The sequence below is a fragment of the Engystomops pustulosus genome, chromosome 4 (genome assembly GCF_040894005.1).
Source record: "Engystomops pustulosus chromosome 4, aEngPut4.maternal, whole genome shotgun sequence".
In the NCBI taxonomy this organism is placed as follows: domain Eukaryota; kingdom Metazoa; phylum Chordata; class Amphibia; order Anura; family Leptodactylidae; genus Engystomops; species Engystomops pustulosus.
The window spans coordinates 116,009,781-116,032,658 of record NC_092414.1 but is presented as its reverse complement, the minus strand read 5'-3'; the positions used below and the strand labels follow the sequence as shown (position 1 = coordinate 116,032,658).

Below are 22,878 nucleotides of genomic sequence, written 5' to 3'. Positions count from 1 at the left end.
TGGCCAGCCAACCACTGCTATCGACGTGTAAGGGTACCACGTCATGCTGGGTGGAGTGCAGAGTCTCCTGGCTTGTGATTGGCTCTGTTTCTGGCCGCCAAAAAGCAAAACGGCGGGAGATGCCATTTTCTCGAGCGGGCGAAGTATTCGTCCGAGCAACGAGCAGTTTCGAGTACGCTAATGCTCGATCGATCATCAAGCTCGGACGAGTATGTTCGCTCATCTCTAATCTTTACCAAGTTTTACCATACTGAGGCATAATCAAAAGCATAAAGTAAGCCTATCCCAAGGCCTCCTGTAAGTGATAGTGAAATTATATACTGAACACCATGTGGTATAAAAGTTAAAGTGCAGTGATACTAACATTAGTAACTATAAAAAAGCATAAAAGTTAAAACAGGAAAACAATAGAATAAATGTGTACATTTTCTTATATATTTCCACAAAATGCTGTAGAGTTCTTCAATATTGCAGAGTAAGGTCTGTAATATTGCAGAGAAAGGTCTTGAAACAGCTGAATTTGAAGCTGAAGCTGTTTTAGGACGAAGAGTTCTGTGAGTTCTAGCCATCTTAATAGCCTCATCCAAATACCAGAATGACCAGAAGACTTATAATCACTGGTACATTTTTACAGTCTGTAGCCGCAAGGAACCCCCTTACTCTGATAATATGTCTCCCACATGTAACACTTGTATAGTTTTGGCCTGCACTAGAGGAAGGGAGCTCAATGTGTTAATCACTTTTCTAGCTTCTACATGGACATCTTCCAACTGGTCCACTGTATGAGCTACTGCTGAGAGGTCTTGACGCATTTCAGTTATGGCAGACCTGCATGTATCTTTAACTTCAATTACAAGAGCTTGTAAGTCCTATTTTGTAGTTAACTGATTCACTTGGGACCACTAATCTGCAGACATTGGTGGACAGGGGGACAGGAACAGCCGGGTTAAGTGAGCCTTGAGACCAACCTTGCAGACTGTACTTCAGGATATGGGGAGTGCTGGCATAGTCCAGTTCCTCCATGTCTATGAAAGGAGAACGCAGGATCTGGTGACGTGGGGGCCGCTGTGGAATAGGTGAAGATGTCTGGGTCAGGGTAGCAGGCCTGACATTAGACCCACTGAATCCTCTGGGGAGTTGATGAGCTCCCTCAGTATCCACAAGCTGTGGTGAATGAGGAAGGTTAAGCCCCGAAGGAACCTCATTGGAGTCCCTGAAACCTGGTAGCGGTAGAGGGAATGAGGAGGATGTCTTCTGTGAACCCCTGTAAGCACAGGAGCTCCTCTTGGATCAATCTTGGATAAGGCATGTATCTCTCACATGCAAGGTACAGGGTGTTGGAGATGCAGGTTGTTCTGGTGAAGTTAAATCTTTCTCCTGTTCCCCATCTTTAAGCTAGAAGTTGGTGCTATAAGGGTGCAAGTAGTCTGGGTGGATGGAGCTGCTCTGACGCACGTCCTACTCCTCAGACATTCAGGTTTGTTTTAGACTAAATGAGACTGAGGTCTTTATGAGAAAAGTTTGGGTTCTGTGTGTAGTAAGCTAAAAGAATCTGTTATACATTTGATACATCAAAACCTGTACCTCAAGTTACTTTGTGCTTCAGATTTTTCATGTGATTGGGATTTGTTTAAATTCGTTCCATGATGCTGTTACTGTAAATTGCAAAGGGTTACTTGCCGCCGATTTCACAAAGCCGAAGGTACAACAAATTTGACCCGTATAGCTTAATAAACTACATAGTGGAAAATTGGTAATACTGATATAATTGGGTTAAAGGTATACTTGGATGCATTTTGCCTTCACCTGCGCTAAACACTCTATCTATGCTTCTGCATCTGTCCTATCTGTTATTATCAGACATGTTAAATATTACCTTCAGTTGTTGTTTGAAGCTCTGTTATGGGAAGTAAAGTATTGGTTATTAGCCCACATATGTAAAACAGTGCTAAGAGAATTTATTGGATCATAGCTTATACAGTATTTAACATGTAAAAGGTAGTAACGACAAAAAGAATAACTTCTAAACTATAGTAATATAAAAAAAATAAAAACATTAGTTATAAACATGTATTAGCTACATGTTTATAAAAGTAGGGTGCAGATCTTGGATTTGATAAATCGGCAAATTTCTATAAACATGGCAGCACACCCAAATTCCATCCCAAAAAGTGGGTTACTTTATTCCTAGAGTGTTGTGGGCACTTTGGAAATAAAGCAGCCAACTTTTTTGTATGTTTGTGACTCCATTTTTGGAACCTTAGATGATAGATGTTGAAAATATGTTTATATTTCATTTATTATTAAGGATTTAAACTTTTACTGATTCTTTTCTGCCATTTTTTTCTCTTAGAATATATCATTAAATAAAATGTATTATCAAATCATTTACTTAACAACAGGAAATCCCATTGTGAAGAAGTACAGTTTGAAGAAAATATTTACAGATATTTAAATTATGATATTTTGAATTATTCTTTTTATTTCTAGTATCTGTTAAGTATCTGGGTAAAAGATCTTAATATACTATTAAATGGGACTTTAGCAAAAGTGTGTAGAATTTTACATCTGTTGCAAAAGTGTGGGGGGATGATCTATATACTCCCATATGCCACCCAATTGCACAATAGACAGTCAACAAAAAAAGAAAGGAATATTTTTTTTCCTGAAATACAAAATCTGCCTCTCTGAAAAGCCCAAGAAGCATTTAGATGGGATTTTTCATCAGTGGTTAGGCAGCAAGTCCCTGAAAAATGAATATTGAATAATATAAAAGGGAGGGGGGAGGGAACTAAAATGGTCTATTTGTCTGTTCCAGTATTTTCACTAGATCAATAAGCTTGACTTTTTAATAAGATTAACTATTCATAATAAAAAAGAGAAATCTAGTATAAAAACTTTTATAGTTGGAATAGAAATACAGCAATAAAACAACACCAGTCAACCCTAAGATGGAGGTAAATATTTTCTCCTTTATTTTGCATGATACTGAAATAGTATTAGTACTATTCCTTGCACAATCCCTGCATGCAAAACTGGACCTGATGAAGCTCTTTGCATAGTGCAAAACACGTTGTCCAAATAGTTTTTTCGAATAAAGGAAACCCTTACCCTTGAGTACCAGTGCCATCCAGCAGCCTCTTTTTTTTGCATAGGGAGTTACAACCTATCTATCTGTTACACACCCTTGTTACCCAACACTTGGGTGAGGGTGGAGACGCGGCAGAGGATACTCACCATATATGCCTAACACCAGCGTTGTGCCTGTCTCCAAAACAACTAAATAAAGTGAATACATATCTCACCCATTAACAAATTCTAACCCACCAAGGATAATCTCGCACTAGGTAGAGCTACTTTTCTCTGTTCCCCTTCCTTTTTCTCCATACACCCACAGTATTAGTAATAGCCATCAGATGACAGACTGGAGAGGGCACAATTCAAATGGCTATATCATTTGATATAAAAACATAGTTCTGGTGTCATTTTAATTGTTGTGACTGTTTCATTAATATATTGTCTAAAAAAATGTATATTTACATTGTTAATTACACCTCCATTTATTTTAACCCCTGTGAAACACCTAAAGGGTTAACAAGCTTGTTAAAGTTGCTTTTTTATACATTGAAAGGTGTGGTTTCTAAATTGCCATAATTTAGGTGGTTTTACTATTATTTAGGTCTCTCAAAGTCACTTACAGCTGCGCAGGTGCTCCTAAATATAGGTTTTTTTCGGTTTTCATAAAAATGAGAAAAATTGCACCCAAATTCTAAACCTTCTAACAACCAAGAAAAAAGAGAGGATGCGTAAAAAGCAACGCTAATATAAAGCAGACATTTGGGAAATGTTAGTAATGAAGTGGTTCGGTTGGTTGATTATCTGCCCGAAAAACAGAAAATTTTAAACTCTGAAAATGAAGAATTTTTAGAAATGTTTTCAAAATTTCTGCCAAAAGATATCATGCACATTCTTATACTACTTTGAAGTACCATGTGTAAAGAGGAAACAATCTCAAAATACTCTGGATATGTTAAAGTGTTATAACCTGTTATAATGACTTAAAAATCAGGCTTGGCCCAAAAGCCCTAAAATGAAGGGGTTAAGTTACTTCTATTTAAAACTTTAGTGACTTACTAATAAATTCAGTGCCTTCTCACTGCTCATTGCCACATGTGAAACGGCTACCCTTTTTTTTTGTCCCTTTTCTCCTTCCATTCATAAATCATATAGAACACAGCCCCATTCAGTATTGATTTTAATGAAAAGATGTTGAAGTTAATTTATTGAAATAAACATGGCTATTGAAGGTCAATTTCCAAAAGGTAACCCTTACAGTCAATATGTGGAGACATTGGTCTGAAAACCTGTAACATTTGCCCAATTCATTTTTATACAGGCTTTGTATTACATTACATTTTATTAATTAGTACATGAAAACGCACAGATTGTGACACATACTAAAATTAAAATAATATAATAAGAAACTTTGAAGCACTGTAGAGATCTTAACAACTTTCCAGGAATATATAACTAATTTAACTAATGAAGAACATAATTTATGTGTTATGTTACTTTTAGAAGAGGAAAATAAAACAAAATCATAGAAAAAATGCACTGTTCTTAAACTCACCTGCACATGAACATAGCTGGATAAGCAGTGAAACACCTAAAAATACGAACGTTTTGAGATGCATTTTCAAAATTAGACGTCTTACATGAGCATCATGGACTCTAATGGAGGTGCTCTGCTGGTAGCTTTTATATGACACATATTTCAGATTTATTTGCATAAAAGTATCACACCTCTAAAAAAGAACATCTAAGCAAACATTGTTTTCTGGCAAGATTTATAATTAATTTTCATGCTTCAAAAATATTGTTTGCTAGACTAACTACAATGTCAACAAAATGCTGAATTAAATTTTTCCCTTAATAACTCCATGGAAGATTTTCAAATCAATGCAATAGTGGAAATAGATGCCATATAGATGGTATTCTGTGTGGATAATCCTACAGTTGACAAAGCTAGTTGTATAAAGAGAAATTTTGGCTGTCCGCACCAGATGGGAGTTTTAAAACACCATGTCTTTATTGGCAAACCATGATAAATAAAAATTGTAGCAGCACGAATCTAACCTAAGACAAGGAAAAAACAAAATAGCCTACACGTTTCAGACGAAACTCATGCCCTTAGTCATGGCTAACATGTATAATTAGAGAATGAAATATATTCCTGCCCCATGCCACACATCCGTGGAACAGGAAGGGGCAGAGTCTAAAGCAAATCAGGTAACAATAATTAAAAACATTTGAATAAAAGATTTTTTATGTAAGTAACAGTAATTAAAAACATTTGAATAAAAGACTTTTTATCCAAATGTTTTTATTTATTGTTACCTGATTTGGTTTAGACTCCCACCCTTGCTGCTCCACGGAGGTGTGACGCGGGGCACATATATGGTATATAGCATTCTCTAATTATACACATGTAAGCTATCACTATGGGCGCGAGTTTCACCTGAAAAGCGTAGGCTATTTTGTTTTTTCCTGGTCTTTGGTCAGATTTGTGCTGCTACATTTTTATCAGGGATTGCCAACAAAGACATGGGGGATTACTTACTAAGGGTCATGGATCGCACTTTTGTCGTATTTTGCAACATTTTCGGGGATTGCACGGCTTTGACAGGTATTTAACAGGTGTCTTCACTGGGATTGGGTGGCACAAGATCTGTTTTTGGTGCAGCTGCGCTGGCTTCCATGTGACATCGGACAATCCGACTGAGCAGTCTCAAACTCTTCTGCAACTTTTTCTAAAGTTTTTCCTACATCTGCGACATTATATGCGCCTTTTTGTACCATAATTTGCTCCAAAATTGTGACTTTTTCATACTTTAACATGTGGATTTTACAGGTATATAAGTTGCAACACTGACAAATTTTTGCGCGGCTAACTTAGCTAGGCGATTGCAAAAGTCCGACAATGCACTTACATGCACCAGGAAGAAGAAGGTGAACTCCGTTCGACCTGAGTGTGGAAGCAACACCTGCAGGATATCAGGCGGATGATCTAAGTGAATTGCAGCTAAGTGCATTATCGTCGGACAATGCACTTTGCGGACCGGGTAAGTAAATGTGCCCCATGGTGTTTAAAAACTCCCATCTGGTGTGCACAGCTGAAATTTATTTTTATGCATCGTGTTTTGGTCCGGGGGAAACTTCCAGCACATTTGTCATGGAGGATCAGTGAGCTCATTTTCTTATTCATTTGACAAAGCTAGTCATAAAAGAGGTAGAATTCAGATTTAAGAAAAAAACTACTGCTCCAATAATAGCATGTTTTGACTATCACACCTTATTAGTCGACGAGATGAATAGCAACCATCACTTTTTTATCTAACAGAGCCACATCCTCATGTTAATTTTCATAATCTGTAGCTATGTAACTAGTTGCTTACATTTTATCATTGTTATGAGTTTGAAAAAACAGAGCCCAGGATTAAATTATATATTTTATTGTAATATCCAGTAAACACGATAATTTCGTAACATGTTAATCTGTCTGATCTGCAGTCATGTTCCCTCTTACCTACATTTCTTTCACCTGATATAGATTAGCAAAAAAATGGGTGACAAAATATATATAAAAAAACAAAATAGCCTACATATATATATATATATATATAAAATGAAAAGTGTTCCATAATTAAAAATTGAATTTAAAATACATTATGAAGATCTAAAATATATGACTTATAAATAAATATTTCATATTGAAAATATAAATATAATAATGTGTTGTGCATAAAGAAATCTTCACACCTGCACGCAGAATATATTGATATATTGATAAGTGAACTCTGTACATAACTAATTTGCATATAATATTGCAAACTACAAGGATTCTTGACTAAACTTTATACAAATACTTTGTGCCATGCAAACATTCATAGGTTCAATTTTATCTGGAGCTTTGCACTTAAGTCCAGCATAACAGTGGCATACAAAGTTTTCAGTGTAATATCTCAGATCTTCTAGACTTGGACTTCCATTCACCTTGTATGCACTTTTATAATGTTCTATTGCAATATTTGTTGCATTTAAGTGAAGGTAAGTGTTTTTGTTCCACTCTTTGCGGATGCATACACCATTATTTTGGCAAAGTACTGCACTACATAATCTGGCTGATAATGAAACATTAATAATATATGGGTTTAGAGTTTTGATGATGAAAGAATTTAAATCCACACACTTGTTCTAGAAATAAAGCAGAGAAGAATCATGTTGAAATATACCGTATAATGTTTATATAGTTACATAACTATTGCCCTACAGTTCATGTTTGGTAGATACCTGCTTCCAAAGTAATAAATCATAGGGTGTAATTTATCTTACAATTTTTTTCTCTTATTTTCTGGCCATTTTTTTGCACAATAGATATATTTGCACGTAAATGTGTGACTTTTGCAATCGCCTAGCAAAGTTAGCCGCGCAAAAATCTGTCAGTATTGTAACTTATATACCTTTAAAATCCATATGTTAAAGTATGAAAAAGTCACAATTTCGTACAAAAAGGCGCAAATAATGTCTCAGATGTAGGAAACACTTTAGAAAATGTTGCAGAAGAGTTTGAGACTTTTGTGCGTCATTTTATTAAAACCCCATAACTCAGCTGCCTGATATATCAACCTCTAAGATAAATCAAACAAGTCCAAAACCAGGGAAAACAAGAAAAGACACGCACAAATGCCTCAATTAAAGATAAATGACCCCCTTAGTTTTTAACGTTAAATCAAAAAGTTTAAAAAGTTATGTGCACATTTTTGACTTGAAGAAATCACATTGCACTCTATCCCATTGTATTCAATGGGTTTGTTCCTATTTGCACTTTGAGCATGCATTTTTTTTTAAACATGTGAAAAATGCCCCATACAAGTCTATGGAGATGTATCCAAAGTACAATGGGGCAGATTTATCAAGTGTCTGAAAGTCAGAATATTTCTAGTTGCCCATGGCAACCAATCACAACTCCCCTTTAAAATATTCATGCTGTAAAAACACACACATGAAAAACTGAGACACTGAATAAACTCTGTCAACTCTAAAAATGTCATTATTTCACTGACCAAACCCTGATCACAAGTGTATATCTATAGTAAATGCAATCATAGTAGTTTCATTTTTTTCCTCAAATTGTATTCTATAGTATCTCTTGGGTCGATTACTTTTTACCACTTTATCTTTTCCTAAATGCTGGTGCAATCTGACTCCATTTACAGCACAACAATTTCCACTAAACTAACCTCCATGCGTAGTAAAGCAAAAAATGAATATACAGAATAAATTTGGCACACAGCATGGGCTCTAAATCTAGCCATATTATAGATATTTTACTTTATTTATACATATTATATTTTTCAAACTTGAAAGCAAATATAAAATGAGCTCAAATATGTATAGTTTTGCTTTAATCTTTATTAGAAGATTAGTGCACATACTACACTAGATCTTATTTACAGATTTCCCAGTTTGATTGCTGAAATTGATCTATGCCCTGCAATATTTTCACAAACATGTTGTAAAGACAAGGATAACAAATAGAACATACATGTCATCTAATTATCCATATTATTATGCACATTTATGCAGTCAAAACAACATCACAATAAATCAGTGGTCATATTCTTTTAAAAAAAATTTGGTTTGGTTTAATTTCTTTAAAAAGAAGCCGCAATTTACTGGGTCATATCAAAACATCTTTTTTTCTGAAACTTATTTTGTTATGAAGAAGACTGTTTAAACTACGGTACATACCTTACTGCGTGTTAGGTTCACACTGCCCCATACTATAAATCCATGGGCCCCCAAAGCAGCACTTTCACCAATTGTGTTCACAAGATCAGACTGTAAATGACAACAGAAAAGGTATGGTAAAAAAATTATTACTTGCAACATCTTTTTAAAATAATCACACATTAAGGGGGTTTTCCATGCTAACAATATTAATGTTTTAGCAAATATCATATTGGTTGGACTTCAATAGTGTCATTAAGGGGTAAAGGATGGTTTCCAGGCGTAAAGTATTGATTACCAGAAAACATCTTGTCTCGTGTTGTCTTCTCTGTAACTGTATAATGTCTACCTGCCTTCTCCTGTGTTCTATCCGTGATTGTTTGTTTAGGCAGGTGAGATTGTGTTCTAGACAATACCCAGTGTTGAAAACTATTGAAGCAAACTGTGCTGCTTTCTTGTGACTACCCTCTGCGGGCAATTCTAAGGTGAATTGTGCCTGATTTTTCTTTTGCTTTTCTTTAGTTTTCTTTCGCTAGCAGCTGTGTTAGATCTTGCTATGTCATGTCATGTAATGACATCATTACTTGGTTTAATAGCTGGAATATCACTGGCCTGCTTAGCCATATTATGTATGCATCATTGTCCCCTGCAAGGGATTCTTTTGAGCGGTTCCGTACCCCTGTGTTCTCTGTTTTCAGTTCAATAAAATTCTTTGACATTAAAAATGCATATACAATTGTATAAGATATATAGAAATAGAAAAGAATCAGAAATAGTTAAATAGAAAAACAACTATAAATGGAATAATAAGTATTTCTTACCAGTGTCAAATATTTTTCAGGTTGATCAGTAAATACAGGACGACTGTAGACATATATTGGAAGGGAGTAACGAGTACTAGAGAGTGTTGAGAGTCTTTTTGCTTCTTGGATACGATGCCGTGTATAGAGTGCTCCAAGCTGAGAAGACTTTAGTGCTGTTTCCAGGTACATGTTTGGAAACAGTGCTGTACTTTCTTTCCATAACCATCTCATTTTATCGTTTCTTAACATTTCAATATCTGGGCATTTTCCACTGTAGTTGCGAGAATTCTGTTTATATTCATAATTATGACAATTAGGAAACAGGTAGAACCCCCAAAGGTAATTCGGTCTCAGTTGTTTTCCAAGTCTGAGAGTATTTATCATTAGTTGTTTTGCTGTTGACTCAAACTGTGTCTTAGCCTTAGATTCTACACTTCGCTGATCGATTGTCAGATCTTTTTGCTGCGCAAAGTCAATAGAGTATTTCTTATATATTGCCTTTGACGCCCAGTTTCTTATCCATGTTGGCCTCCAGGCTTCCCAGTCAATAATGGCAAGTCCTTTTTGAGTTGAAGATGGAATATAATGCAAAATATCCTCTCTGGCTTTTTTTAAGTGGAGTTCCATATTGCTCATTTGGGGAATACCCCCATTGTAGCTTGTACCAGTTTCAGGGTCTATAGAGGGATAATAGCCTAGTCTATCACTGTAGAATAGGCTAATGTTCTGGTTCGTGGCAGATGGGAGTGTGCTTCCCACAATTTCAAATAAACTGACATCAATAGGGATTCTATATTTTCTCATGCACAGCTCAGTTGGTGCATTCCATATTGCCATAAAGGGTGAGTACATTCTCGGTGGTGCTCTCTTTTCTGCCCCTTGGCAGGGAGGAGTGAGTGTTAGCAATAATAGTTTTTTAAGAAGTACAAATGTACAGAGATTTAGAATTATTTCCATTGAGAGCCCAAACAAAAGCTTGAAAGAATGAGTAGTCAGAACTATAGAGGAAATAAAATGAAAAATATATATTGCATCAGATTGCTGGTGCAGTACAACCTTCTCAATAAGCAGGATTAGGCCTCCATCACATATAGTATACATTTTTCTGTATGATAAAATAATTGTGAAAAGAAAAAAGAACACACTGAGGCTAATGTAACATACCTATGTTTTGGCTTGGCTTTTTCTTCTGTTTTTGCTATATTTTGTGGCGCATGTGAACTTGAACAATTTTTTTGTGTCTAAGACAACCTCCCTTCAAACTTCACCGTGGTCTAGTCTTCTGCAATGTTTCCTGAATTATTACTCTACTACAGATGTGGAAGATGTAAACTTGCTTAGGTAAGTCAGTTTATATAAAACCTCAAAGTTCACAGTGCATGTCGGAGCACATGGGAATCACGAGGTGTAAGGAATTACCTAAGGAGCGCAGAGATACAGATCTGGCCAAGACTAGAAATGAATTTCTGCAACAATCAAGGTTCCTCCATAATCCTTATATTGAAGAAGTTTAGACCAACCACAATTCGTCCTTGACCTGGCTGTCCAGGCAATCTATGCAATCATGGGAGAAGAGCCTTGTTGAGAGACGTAAGGAAGAGTCCCAAGGTCAATGTGGCTGAGTTCCAGAGATGCAGTAGGGGGATAGGAGAAAGTTCCACAAAGTCAACTATCACTACAGTCCTCCACCAGTTGGGGCTTTATGGCAGAGTTTGCCAACAGAAACCTCTCCTCAGTGCAAGACATATGAAAGCCTGCATACAGTTTGCAAAAAACAGAAAGGACAAAAAGGACTCCCTGACTATGAGATTTTCATAGTCTGAAGAGATGAAGATTTAACTTTTGGTGTTAATTTTAAGCAGTTTTGGGAATATTTATCAAGCTGTCTGAAAGTCAGAATATTTCTAGTTACCCATGGCAACCAATCACCGCTCCCCTTTGAAATATTCATGAGCACTGGTAAAATGAAAGCTGAACTGTGATTGGTTGCCATGGGCAACTACAAATATTCTGACTTTCAGACAGCTTGATAAATCTGCCCCTATGTGTGGAGAAAAGCAGACACTGCTCATCACCTGCCAAATACTATCCCAACAGTGAAACTTGGTGGTGGCAGCATCATGCTATGTGTTTTTTTTTCATCTGCAGGAAAAGATGAATGCGGCCAAACACAGAGATATCCTTGATGAAAACCTTTTCCAGAGTCCTCTTGTCCTCAGACTGGGCCTAAGGTTCACTTTCTAACAAGACACAGCTAAAGTAACAAAGCAGTGGCTTCAGAACAACTCTATGACCATTCTTGACTGGCCCAGTCAACCTAGACTCAATCACTGGCATTTCACCAACATTTACCATCCAACCTGAGGGAACTGGAGAGGATTTGCAAGGAAGAATGGCAGATGATCCCAAAATCCAGGTGTGAAAAACTTGTTGCATCATTCTCAAGAAGACTCATGGCTGTACTAGCTCAAATGGTTCTTCTACTCAATACTGAGCAAAGGGTCTGAATACTTATGACCATGTGATATTTCAGCTTTTATTGTTTAATAAATAATAAAAAATATCTACATTTCTGTATTTTTCTATCAAGATTGGGTGCAGAGTGTACATTAATGAGGGAATTTTCTTTTCCGATTGGCTGCATTGAAACAAAGAGTGAAAAATTTAAAGGGGTCTGAATACTTTACGTACCCACTGTAATTCTCCTAGGTTGAGTGAGATTGCCTGTGAGGTAGAATTCTCTGTGGATAACCTGCAGCAACCAACACTAACAGCATAATGTTTTGTTTTGTTATTTCTACACAATACACATTTACTTACATTTCTAAATTAAGAGAGCTGCATCTTTCGAAACATGTATTAGGATGAATAAATAAAGATTATGACTTTTTAACCTGAAAAATGACTCACCTGTGATTTATTTGAAAGGTTCTTACCTGCACTCTGAAGGTCCAAACACTTATAAGGGGAATTGTGAGATAATGTATGCTCTTGGTGCCAAAGTCATCGAAAAAGAAAGCTGACAGTCCACAATACACAGTACTTATAAGGTTGCCTAACTGGATTAAAGTGTTTTTTAATTTGTAACAATGTTATCTTAGGTTTGAGAATAGTGGCATCTTATCATTTTGCATAGTCTAGTTCTTAGATCACCAATACAGATGTTACAGAGTAGAATCTCTTTTAGTTCTTTTTATTTAGACTGGATCTGATAATGAATATTGGACCTATCTTTAACCCAGCCATATCATTCTGTACCATTTTATAAGCCTCTATAAGCTATCACTTAAAAACGGAGCAACAGACTATTCTCATTGAATGGAAACATGTGTAATTGAACTTTTTCATGCATTACATGATACAAACACCAGCCGGATGCCTCACTTGAAATTTCTTTCAGCTTTTACCATTCCTTCAGTTTGCTTTAATAAGACATTGTAGGATGAATAACAAAATGACATACATTTTAAACCATTGTTTTGTCCCAATTTGGAAGTTTATATTTATTCACTAAATGGTCAATTTCTACGTGTCTATAAAATCTATCAACTAGCCATGCCCAAATTAGCTCCATGAATTTAGCATGATACTTTACCATTACCAGTTCCATCTTAGACACTTCAGCTATGATTGGTATTATTGAAAAACTGAAGTGTCTACTAACCAGCACGGTTGCCAAGTGCTAAGATGTTGAAGTCAGCAAAAATTCCAAACCTTCTCTGGCATTAAAATCTGCATAAAACCTGTATGTTAGGAAATTCGCGGGGTATCAATGGCCAAGAAGCATGCGCATGCCTTATATCATAAAGCACACTAGCAAGAAATGGATGTAGTGGTGTAAAGAGCTACTGTACTAGACTTGGTGTATTAGTATCAATGAAGTAAATTCTTAATGCAATGGCACTATGGACAATTGTATGTCTGTTAGAATAGATTGCGCCCCAGTACACAAAACAAGGTCATAAAAGACACGGGTGGATGAGTTTGGTGTAACTTTACTGACCTACACCGCTTTAAACATCTTTGAACTACAGGCGGTCTCCTACTTAAGAACACTTGACTTACAGAAAACCCCTGGTTACAAACGGACCTCTGGATGTTGGTAATTTACTGTACTTTAGTCTTAGACTACAATAAAGAGCAGTTATTAAAGCAGTTATTAAAGGTGTCTGTAATGAAGCTTTATTGTTAATCCTGGTTTTTATGACAACACAACATTTTTAAAATCCAGTTGTCACAAAAACCAAAAAAAATTTGTCTGGGGTTACAATGGTAAAATATACAGTTTGGACTTACATAGAAATTCAACTTAAGAACTGCCTGTATTCTGAAACCACAGCTTCCAGCCAACATGTTCAACAACATGTTCTTCTGGATGAATAGGCAAAAAGTCCCACAGACACACAGGTCAATATGTTTAAAGTAAATCTACCATTTGCTTTTATGCATTATGAACAAAACATACCTTGAGAATGCTGTAGCTACACTGATTCAGAAAGATATTTAGTTTAATCATTGAACTAAGTGATTGTGCTGAAAAAAACAAGTATAAAATTATGATGATGAAGCTCTGTTGTCCTGTGGCTGCCTCGGTGCTTCTCCTCACCCTAATTATGCACTGCTTCAGCCTTGTCCTGCCCAGCATAACCCGAGAATTTGTCATCACTGTGTTGTCCCTGACAGACAGAAGACATCAATAGCTGCAACATCCCCCAGCTGCTGTGTATGAGCTCAGATTGAATAGTCCTTCCTGGACAGTTCATTCAGCTATTTTGTACACATCAGCCGGTAGTCACCCAGCTTCCTCAAGGTCCTGAATTTTATAATATTTTTTTTGAGCAAAAACCACTCGGTTCAGGGATTAAATAAGATATGTTTCTGCATCACTGTATCTTTAGCATTCTCAATGTATGTTTGGTTCACAATGCATAAAAACAAATGTTAGATTTAAGTGTAATGTGTAGATGCCCCGATAAAGACTGCATGCTCTATCTATTTTACCCCTCTATTTGTTACTTTTACTTTAATCTTAGGATTGATATATGTTAATTATAGTCATGTCTACAGTAACTTATTGTGATTTTTCATCCGTATGATTGTGATTTTCAACAATCTTTTTGACAAGACTTCCCTTATTATGGAAGTGTGATACATTATAATAATTTAATATATTTGTTCTAAACTTTTCAGTAAAATGTGTACCATAATATAACTGCTGAAACAAAAAGTTGTCGACATCCTATGTATGTCAACTTGGTTTGGTTCATCATATAAACTGCAATTGTAGGTACAGGTACAGTAACACCCAACAAAGTCTGACATGCTATTCAATTATATCTACCCATTGATATATTATTGTATCCTACATGTAATTAGCAATATGATATGGTATTGCTCTCCATTAATGGGCACATTTACAAATAATGCATATGCAACAGCATCTGCATCACAAATATCTCATGGAACATCTATTTTTTATTTATTATATTCAGGCATCAGTCACTTCGCCTTCAAGATACAGTTGTTAGACATATATCTATTTGGTAGGCTTATTGTCTACATCCTTGTGTAGAGAAGATAGAGTTCTTGTATAAGGCACCAGACAGAAGCACTTACAATTTTGGAAAAAAAAGATAAAAAGATTACTGTGATTAAGACAATCGTTTCCTTAAAGAGTCCCAGCTGTTATCATTTTTTGCATTGATAAGACATGCAAGTGACTGTGAGTAGCTGCCAATATTTATCTATATGATCACCAGGCTTTTTTATTGCCACAGGTCTGTTATTTACACATCTATCAAACACTTGTGATAAGGGGAAGTTTCTTATAAAAGTTGAACAATGATGCCATTAAGTTAAAAGGATCCCCAGTGCTCATACATATTTATTGACATAATCCATGACTAATCCATTTTGTTAGAGTACATTAAAAGAGCGCCATGAGCAAAAGCTTCAAATGTGCATTCCCCCTGCAAACAATGGTTAAATTAATAACTAAAAGTGAATATCACAAAATACTCTCCAAACACTAAAGATTGTGGTCAGACAGTAGGCTTGCACCAATACCAGAATTTTGAGTGTGATACGATATCTGGAAAAGTATCATGATAGTCAATATGAATATGATACTTTTCCTGAAAATAAAAAAGTGCAGAATCCAAAATGTTTATTAAAACATTTGTATTTACATTGCCATCTTCCTTATGTGGTAACTTTTTCATTTTCCCACTGACTGAGCTAGTTGAGGTTTATTTTTGTGTCATGAGCTGTAATTTTCCTTGGTAGCATTCAGGGGTTTGCACGACTTTTTGTAGCCTTTTATTTTTTTTTTAAACAAGGTGACAAAAACACATTTTCACGAAATTTGTTGGGGATATTTTTTTACGCCACTCCCCAAATGGGTTAAATAATGGATTATATTTATAAATTTTGGTGAGGGTTTTTTAGTAAATGTTTAATATATTTTTTCAATAATAAAAAGGAATAATGTGTTTTTTTTAAAAAAAAATACATATATATATATATATATATATATATATATTTTTTTTTTTTAACTTTTAGCCAGGAGAGGACTTGAACTACAGATCTAGCATTTCAAAGTGTAGGCTGCATCACCAAGACTCACAGCTGCAACCCCTTTAGGGTGCATTCACACAATGCGTTTGGATACTCTGGAAAAGTTTTTCCACATTGCTGTAAGGCCCCTTCCACACTAGCGAGTGTGATGTGATGAACTCGCATCACACTCGCAACGCAAGCTGCCGGGAACGCACGGCCCGAACGCTGCACCGCGGGAGTGAACTCAGCATGTCAGTTCACTCCCGCGGTGCAGCGTTCGGGCCGTGCATTCCCGGCAGCTTGCGTTGCGAGTGTGATGCGAGTTCATCGCATCACACTCGCTAGTGTGGAAGGGGCCTAAGTGTAAGCAACTGTGTAAACATTTTTACATCTGCTTACACTTACAGCAATGAATAAAAACACTTTCAGAGTATCCAAACGCATTGTAACAATTAAAAGTGCATGCGTCCTGAGGCATCCAGAACGTCATGTGTGAACGCACCCTTAGACTTGCCCACTAGCAGTACAGAAACAGTCTGGGGCTGAGTGGCTTAAAGGGGTTTTCCCGTGGATAAGGCCTAACTTTTGTTCGTGGGAAAACCCCTTTAAACTTTTCCTGCAGTGTTTTATCAGGGGCATCAGCAGCCTACACGTAGAAACTCTAATTGGCACAGATATGACCTCTGACAGGACACATCGGCATAGCATGGAGCCCGTTTTAACCCCAGTCACAGACCTCTCTGGCACTAGCAATACAGAAGCCCAGTGGGCCATGAAGGTCTGTGACTGGAGCTGAGTGGGTTAAAACTCCTGTAGTGTTTTTGAGAACATAGGAGTGACAGCCGGCACCGATACTGACAGCAAGTAGCAGAGCATCGGGAGCTGATGCTAATAAAACACTGAGGGCAGGATATATGGGCTGAGCGGGTTACACAGTTCCGGGCTGAAGAGATGAGGGGCAGAGGCACTGAATGTCAGGGAATGTAGACTCTCCCGTTACCTCTAGCGCCATCACACTGAATCTCCCTGCTCCAGTCTCCACTCCTTGCCAGCCGCTCACACACAGGATGTACTTCATTCCTTCTCTCTGATTGGTCGCACCACAAGAAATCCTGGTATTGAAGCATTTTGCCTCATTTAAAACCGAAAAGGTACCGAAATTTCGATGCATCGTGCAACCCTATCAGACAGTATTTTCCAAACCCACTGTAATAAACAGTAGCAGTATATTAGATCAGGTTTTTAAAAATCCATATTGACAAAGTATGTAAATCATTGCTGGAGCTTTCATCACATATACTACTTGTGACATTTTACTTTGCCAACAAAGCAAAATGTATGTATATTAAAAAAATAATGCAGATTTATATGTAGTTTTAAATCAAAGTAGGGAACATTACGAATTGGTCAACCACAGATTTTCTTCAGATTTTGCAACAAACCAGCTACATTTGCAAAACAGAAAGACGGACTGCTGGTTTAAGATCTGTCTATGCTACTGGACAGTTCCATGCAGGTTTTATGTTAAAATGGTGAACATTTTATCAACTTTATTGACAGAGTGGATCTTCTTCCTGGAAGCACACACAAAATATGTAAAAGTATCCATCCCATGCAAATTTACGCTTAAAAGATATTTATAAAATGCATCCAAAGCATATACACAAAGCACAGTGCTGTCTTCTCTATGACATGGATTTCAGATTTATAATTCAAAAACAGACACTGTGATCTGGTGCAATTTTGTATCCTCTTTATTTGAGACAATTTTGATAAATCAGAATTTTAAAAAAATTGCTTTGGAGAAAGTATTTTAAAAAAATGGTTTCAAACATTATCTCATGTTGTTTGGCTTTTGTCGTCAGAAAGCTGGAGTGCACATCGGCAGCTGGCTATAAGGTAATCCAGGATTTGAGAAAAAACTGCTGTGGCACACCTTCTGCAAAATTTTGAAATAAAAGTTTTCTGGATTTCTATGAATGTCATTTTAAACACCGCAACATGCCATGTCATAGTCAGAGCTCATTTTGCACAACATGACATATACCGTATATACTCGAGTATAAGCCGACCGAGTATAAGCCGAGGCCCCTAATTTTACCACAAAATACTGGGAAAACCTATTGATTCGAGTATAAGTCGAGGGTGGGAAATGCATTGGTCACAGCTTCCCCAGTATATAGCATGCCAGCCCCTGCCCCAGTGTATATAGCCAGCCAGCCCCTGCCCCAGTGTATATAGCCTGCCAGACCCTGCCCCAGTGTATATAGCCTGCCAGACCCTGCCCCAGTGTATATAGCCTACCAAACCCTGCCCCAGTGTATATAGCCTGCCAGACCCTGCCCCAGTGTATATAGCCTGCCGCCGCTGCCGGACAGATTGCACAGAAGATATACATGGGTTGCCGGAAAAGTGAGTTTAGATATATTTATTTTTTTGACTCGAGTATAAGCCGAGTTTGGGTTTTTCAGCACATTTTTATACTCGAGTATATAAGGTAATTTTGTCAGAAGCTGAGTCCTTTCATTCAGAGAAGGAACCTAGCATACACCAACACCAGTGCTCCTACAACAATGGCTGTGAGCATTGTTAACACTGATCACTACCATTAACCTCTTACTTTTTGTTGTCACTACTCACCACAGCGTGTAACAAGTGACATTCCTCCTGAATCTGGATTGAAGAGAGCTTAAGCATTTTCATGGCTATTAGGGGTCTAGAGAAGGACAGAGGTCCGGATAGACCTGGGAAGCCCTAACTACTGCTGAAGATACCATCCAAACCTAATATGTTAGGTTTATAATGAACATTTTTTTGAATCATGAGTGATTCAATGCATTTATTTCACCTTCTTCAAGATCTTGTCATGCCACCTGGTATGCTGCTTTTGATCCTTGCGTCTCTGGTGACTCTCTGGTGATATTGATGGTGCTGTAGCTGTTTTTTAGGAGATTGTTTCCATGACATTTTTCATAATTTATTTGCTAGATTTTATTTTACAACACAATGATTTTGTTTTAAATTACAAATATTGTAAACAGATGTTTGCTAGTGCAATCGGTGCACATTGATCGCCCTTTTATGCCAACTTTATTTGGAGGTAGTGGGAGCGCACACAGGAGTGTCAACCCTTGCCATTGTTGAATGCCATGACAAATTTTATTTTAATAGATGATATATCTTTGCTTTGGCAGAGAACACAAAAAGAGTACAGTGGGTGCGGTAAGTATTCAGAGCCCTTTAAATGTTTCACTCTTTGTTTCACTGCAGCCAATTGGTAAGATCAAAAAAGTTATTTTTGTTTTGCTCATTAATGTTAACTCTGAACCCCATCTTTACAGAAAATGAAACAAATGTAGATATTTATTAAACAACAAAAGCTGAGATATCACACAATAATGAGTATTCTGACCTTTTCATTAGTATTGAGTAGTATCACCCTTTTTAAATGCCCAGCAGCGGCCTCCCCTCACTAGTAACATGTCTCAGCAGCGGTCTCCCTTCACTAATAACATGTCCAGGAGTGGCCTCTCCTTACTAATAAAATTCACAGCAGTGGCCTCCACTCACTAATAACATGTCCAGCAGCAACTTCCCTTCACTAATAACATGTCCAGGCAGCGGCCTTTCTTTGCTAATAAGATGTCCAGCAGCGACTTCCCTTCACTAGTAAACTGACTAGAAGCGGCCTCCATTCACTAATAAAATGCCGAGCAGCGGGCTCCCACACTCAAGGTGTGGGTATGTGTTAAGTTAAAGTCTCAAAGCTCGGGGAGAAAATGACATTTAGAATGCTTCCTGCTTGTTCCGTTTTATCTTTGGAAACTTGAGTCTTGTAAAACATAAAATTAAAGGATATTTCAGATTAAGCAGTTAACATCAACAAAGTGTCAATTTGCTTGAATTTTAAAAGCAGTACTCTAGATAATTATAAAGCACTAATAAAAAGTACAAAATGAGAACAAAAATTAAACAGGAAAATACAGTTTATTCCCCAAACAAAGGAAACTTTTTAACAAGGCAAAGCAAAATATTTTTCACCTTGTGCACAATCTCATAATTTAATATAAAAAAAATCTGCCAAACAGAAAAAATATAATAATGACATTTACTGTACATACATATTGTACATGCACATAGTAATAAAACAAATAATAATGGAAAACCAATATCTGGATTTGTAACAAATAACCACCAATGTATACAGCTTGATGTAGAATATTCTACAATATTTTTTTTGTAAATTAGGCTGGATTCATTTGGCCATAATAGGTCCCTTTTTTCAATGCTGTAGGACATATATATTCCTAGGCCAAATCTGGCACGCCATCTTATTTTATGTGGTCCAAAAGGTCCACTTAATTTAAAAATCAGATTTAGGCCTTTATATGTGGCACCAAAATAACCAGGGCAGCATCTTTATTGAAGTTCTTGCATAACTTGGTTGAGTGGAGGATGTAACCTCAAAGGATAATTGTAAGGCCAGCTGCACACAATACAGTTCTTAATACAAAAATTGCATAAAAAGTGTGAAAAGATATTGTCCTCTCCTCTGACTTAAAGTGTAACTATCCTTTTAACAAAATTGTGTAAATAAATAATATATCATATGTAAAGAGTTATTTGATAACTGCCCTTTACAGGTCCTCTGTGTACAGACTTGAGAAGGCTTATAAGTAAAAAAAAATAGATTGATACCGTTTCAAAAAATTGATATACTGCAGATGAAAAAATATGCACTACACGTCATATGCTGTGTAAGAAATATACAAACTGTTAATCCTGACTAACACTAGTAGTATTGCATAACACATTGCACTTTCTGCAGTAATATGCATTGTGTGCAGCTGACTAAGGCCTCATTCCTACAAACGTATGCCCGTATGAGTGTAACATGGGGAAAGATAGGACATGTGCTATTTTTTTCCCATGTACGGAGCGTTATGGTGCTGCAAACGTGCAGCACTGTGTTGTTCCGAGCTGCACATGTGCGGCACCATATCGCTCCGTGCGGCCATTGCCGTCGATGGGGGACGTATGTGCGGCCGCAAGCCAGCGGCCGTACACACGTTCCCCCAACGCTTGTATGCATGGGGCCTTAGACTGTATAAATGTATCTACTGCTCAACGCTGTTAGGGTGCATACCGCCATGCACTGGACAGGGGGGGTGACCTTTCCCCCCACCATAGGAAACAGCGGAGCATGGCCGCACACTCCCGAAAAGATAGTGCATGCTCTATCCTTTCCTGGTGTGTGGCGCCGTACCGCCGCTGGGCTGCCATTGCCATCTATGGGGACATATATGTGGCCGCATATACGTCCCCATAGACTGGCGTCTGAATGTACCCCTTAAGGAGAAGATACATTTGGAGTATTTTAACATAGTGTTTTTGTCCTAGGTTTTTGTTCCAGATTTTACAGTGGAAATCAAGTCATAAACCAAGAAATCTTTGGGATTTTGACTAACCTACCCTATTTTCTGAGCAGCATCTGCCTACAATATGGAACTTGCCACTTTGCTTTTTGGCCAAAAAATAAAAAGACACAGAAGTCTCCCATTGATTTCTATGTTCCCACAGAGTTTTGCAAACCTAAAACCTGTGGTTAAATCTGCTGTGTGAGCTAAGTTTTTTACAGTCTTACAATTATAATCATCCTTTTAAAGGCAACCATAAGGCTCATGTGGCATTTAGTGAAAATAGATTAGACATCCCTGTAGTCGGATGGTCCATACAATATGGATGTATTATTGCATGGTAAATTTAGCCCTAATGTGAAACATAGAGAGCATTTCTTCATCACAAACGACTCGGCAATCAATATTTTAATATGTGTCCGCATCATTCCGAAGGCAGTTAGTGTTATCCTGAAGTCTTGTCAAGCTATTTGTAAAATGCCAAACATTGACGGATGTTGAACTTTCATGCTATTGATAAAAGAGAAAAAAAAACAATTAAAATAACCATCATAAAAATATAATAAAGTATAATAATTTTCTTATTTTACAAGTTTGTAAATCATAATTATTAAAATCGATGTCTCTCCTTGGACCCTTGGGCTCATCAATATAGAACACAGTTCTTTAACTCTGCACTAAGCTAAAAAAGGGAATTCTCTCATTTGCTGTCATTAGCTATAAGGAGGTCATGGAGACACATTGTTGCTCCCCGATGACGTCACGGGGAGCGACGATGTTAGCCAATATGGCGGAGCCCATGCGCTACCAGCTTGTTGCTGGTGGGTGTTGGCTGCAATATGCAGCAAACAGCCACTTCTTATGTAGAGGGCTCTGCAAATTTGTGGACGTAGTATTTTATTTTGAGCTCACATAACAATCTATGCAGTGTTTTGTTCGTGACACAAAGGGCTAGTTAAAAATTAACAGATGTTAAAGGGTTTGTCCATTTATATCAAATAATTCATATGGAAAAGTTATACAATTTTCCAATATACTTTCTGTATCAATTCCTGAAAGATTTTCAGATCTCTGCTTGTTGTAATTATATAGAAAGCTTCATTGTTTACTTCCAGTGGATAGAAATCTGTCCATGGTCATGTGATGTGCACCTGCGTGTCCATCACATGACGATAGACAGATTTCTATTCACTGGGAGTGAACATAGAAGCTTTCTTTTTTTTAGTTTTAAGGTAAAAGTTACAAAAAGTAAAAAAAAAAAAAAGCTTGACCTCAACCCAACTGATACGATGTGGTGAGACTTTAAAGTG

The 22,878-nt window shown here is 37.0% G+C and overlaps 2 protein-coding genes across 4 annotated transcripts in view; both read right to left on the bottom strand.

Annotated features, from left to right (window-relative positions):
- Positions 1 to 6,891: 6,891 nt before the first annotated feature.
- On the bottom strand, positions 6,892 to 10,550 carry LOC140128468 (hyaluronidase PH-20-like). Its single transcript, XM_072150174.1, has 3 exons — positions 9,612 to 10,550; positions 8,812 to 8,901; positions 6,892 to 7,254 (listed from the first exon to the last, which is right to left on the bottom strand). The coding sequence occupies exons 1-3, from the start codon at positions 10,548 to 10,550 to the stop codon at positions 6,892 to 6,894; spliced, it is 1,392 nt and encodes a 463-aa protein (XP_072006275.1).
- A 9,576-nt stretch (positions 10,551 to 20,126) lies between these two features.
- LRRK2 (leucine rich repeat kinase 2) overlaps positions 20,127 to 22,878 on the bottom strand; it is a 129,531-nt gene continuing 126,779 nt past the window's right edge. For 2 of the 3 annotated variants that reach the window (XM_072147126.1, XM_072147128.1), the window contains exon 53: positions 20,127 to 22,078. The gene's annotated coding sequence lies outside the window, so the exon portion shown is untranslated. Of the gene's footprint in view, positions 22,085 to 22,878 lie in introns of all 3 variants that reach the window. The other variant, XM_072147127.1, reaches the window with a different exon arrangement.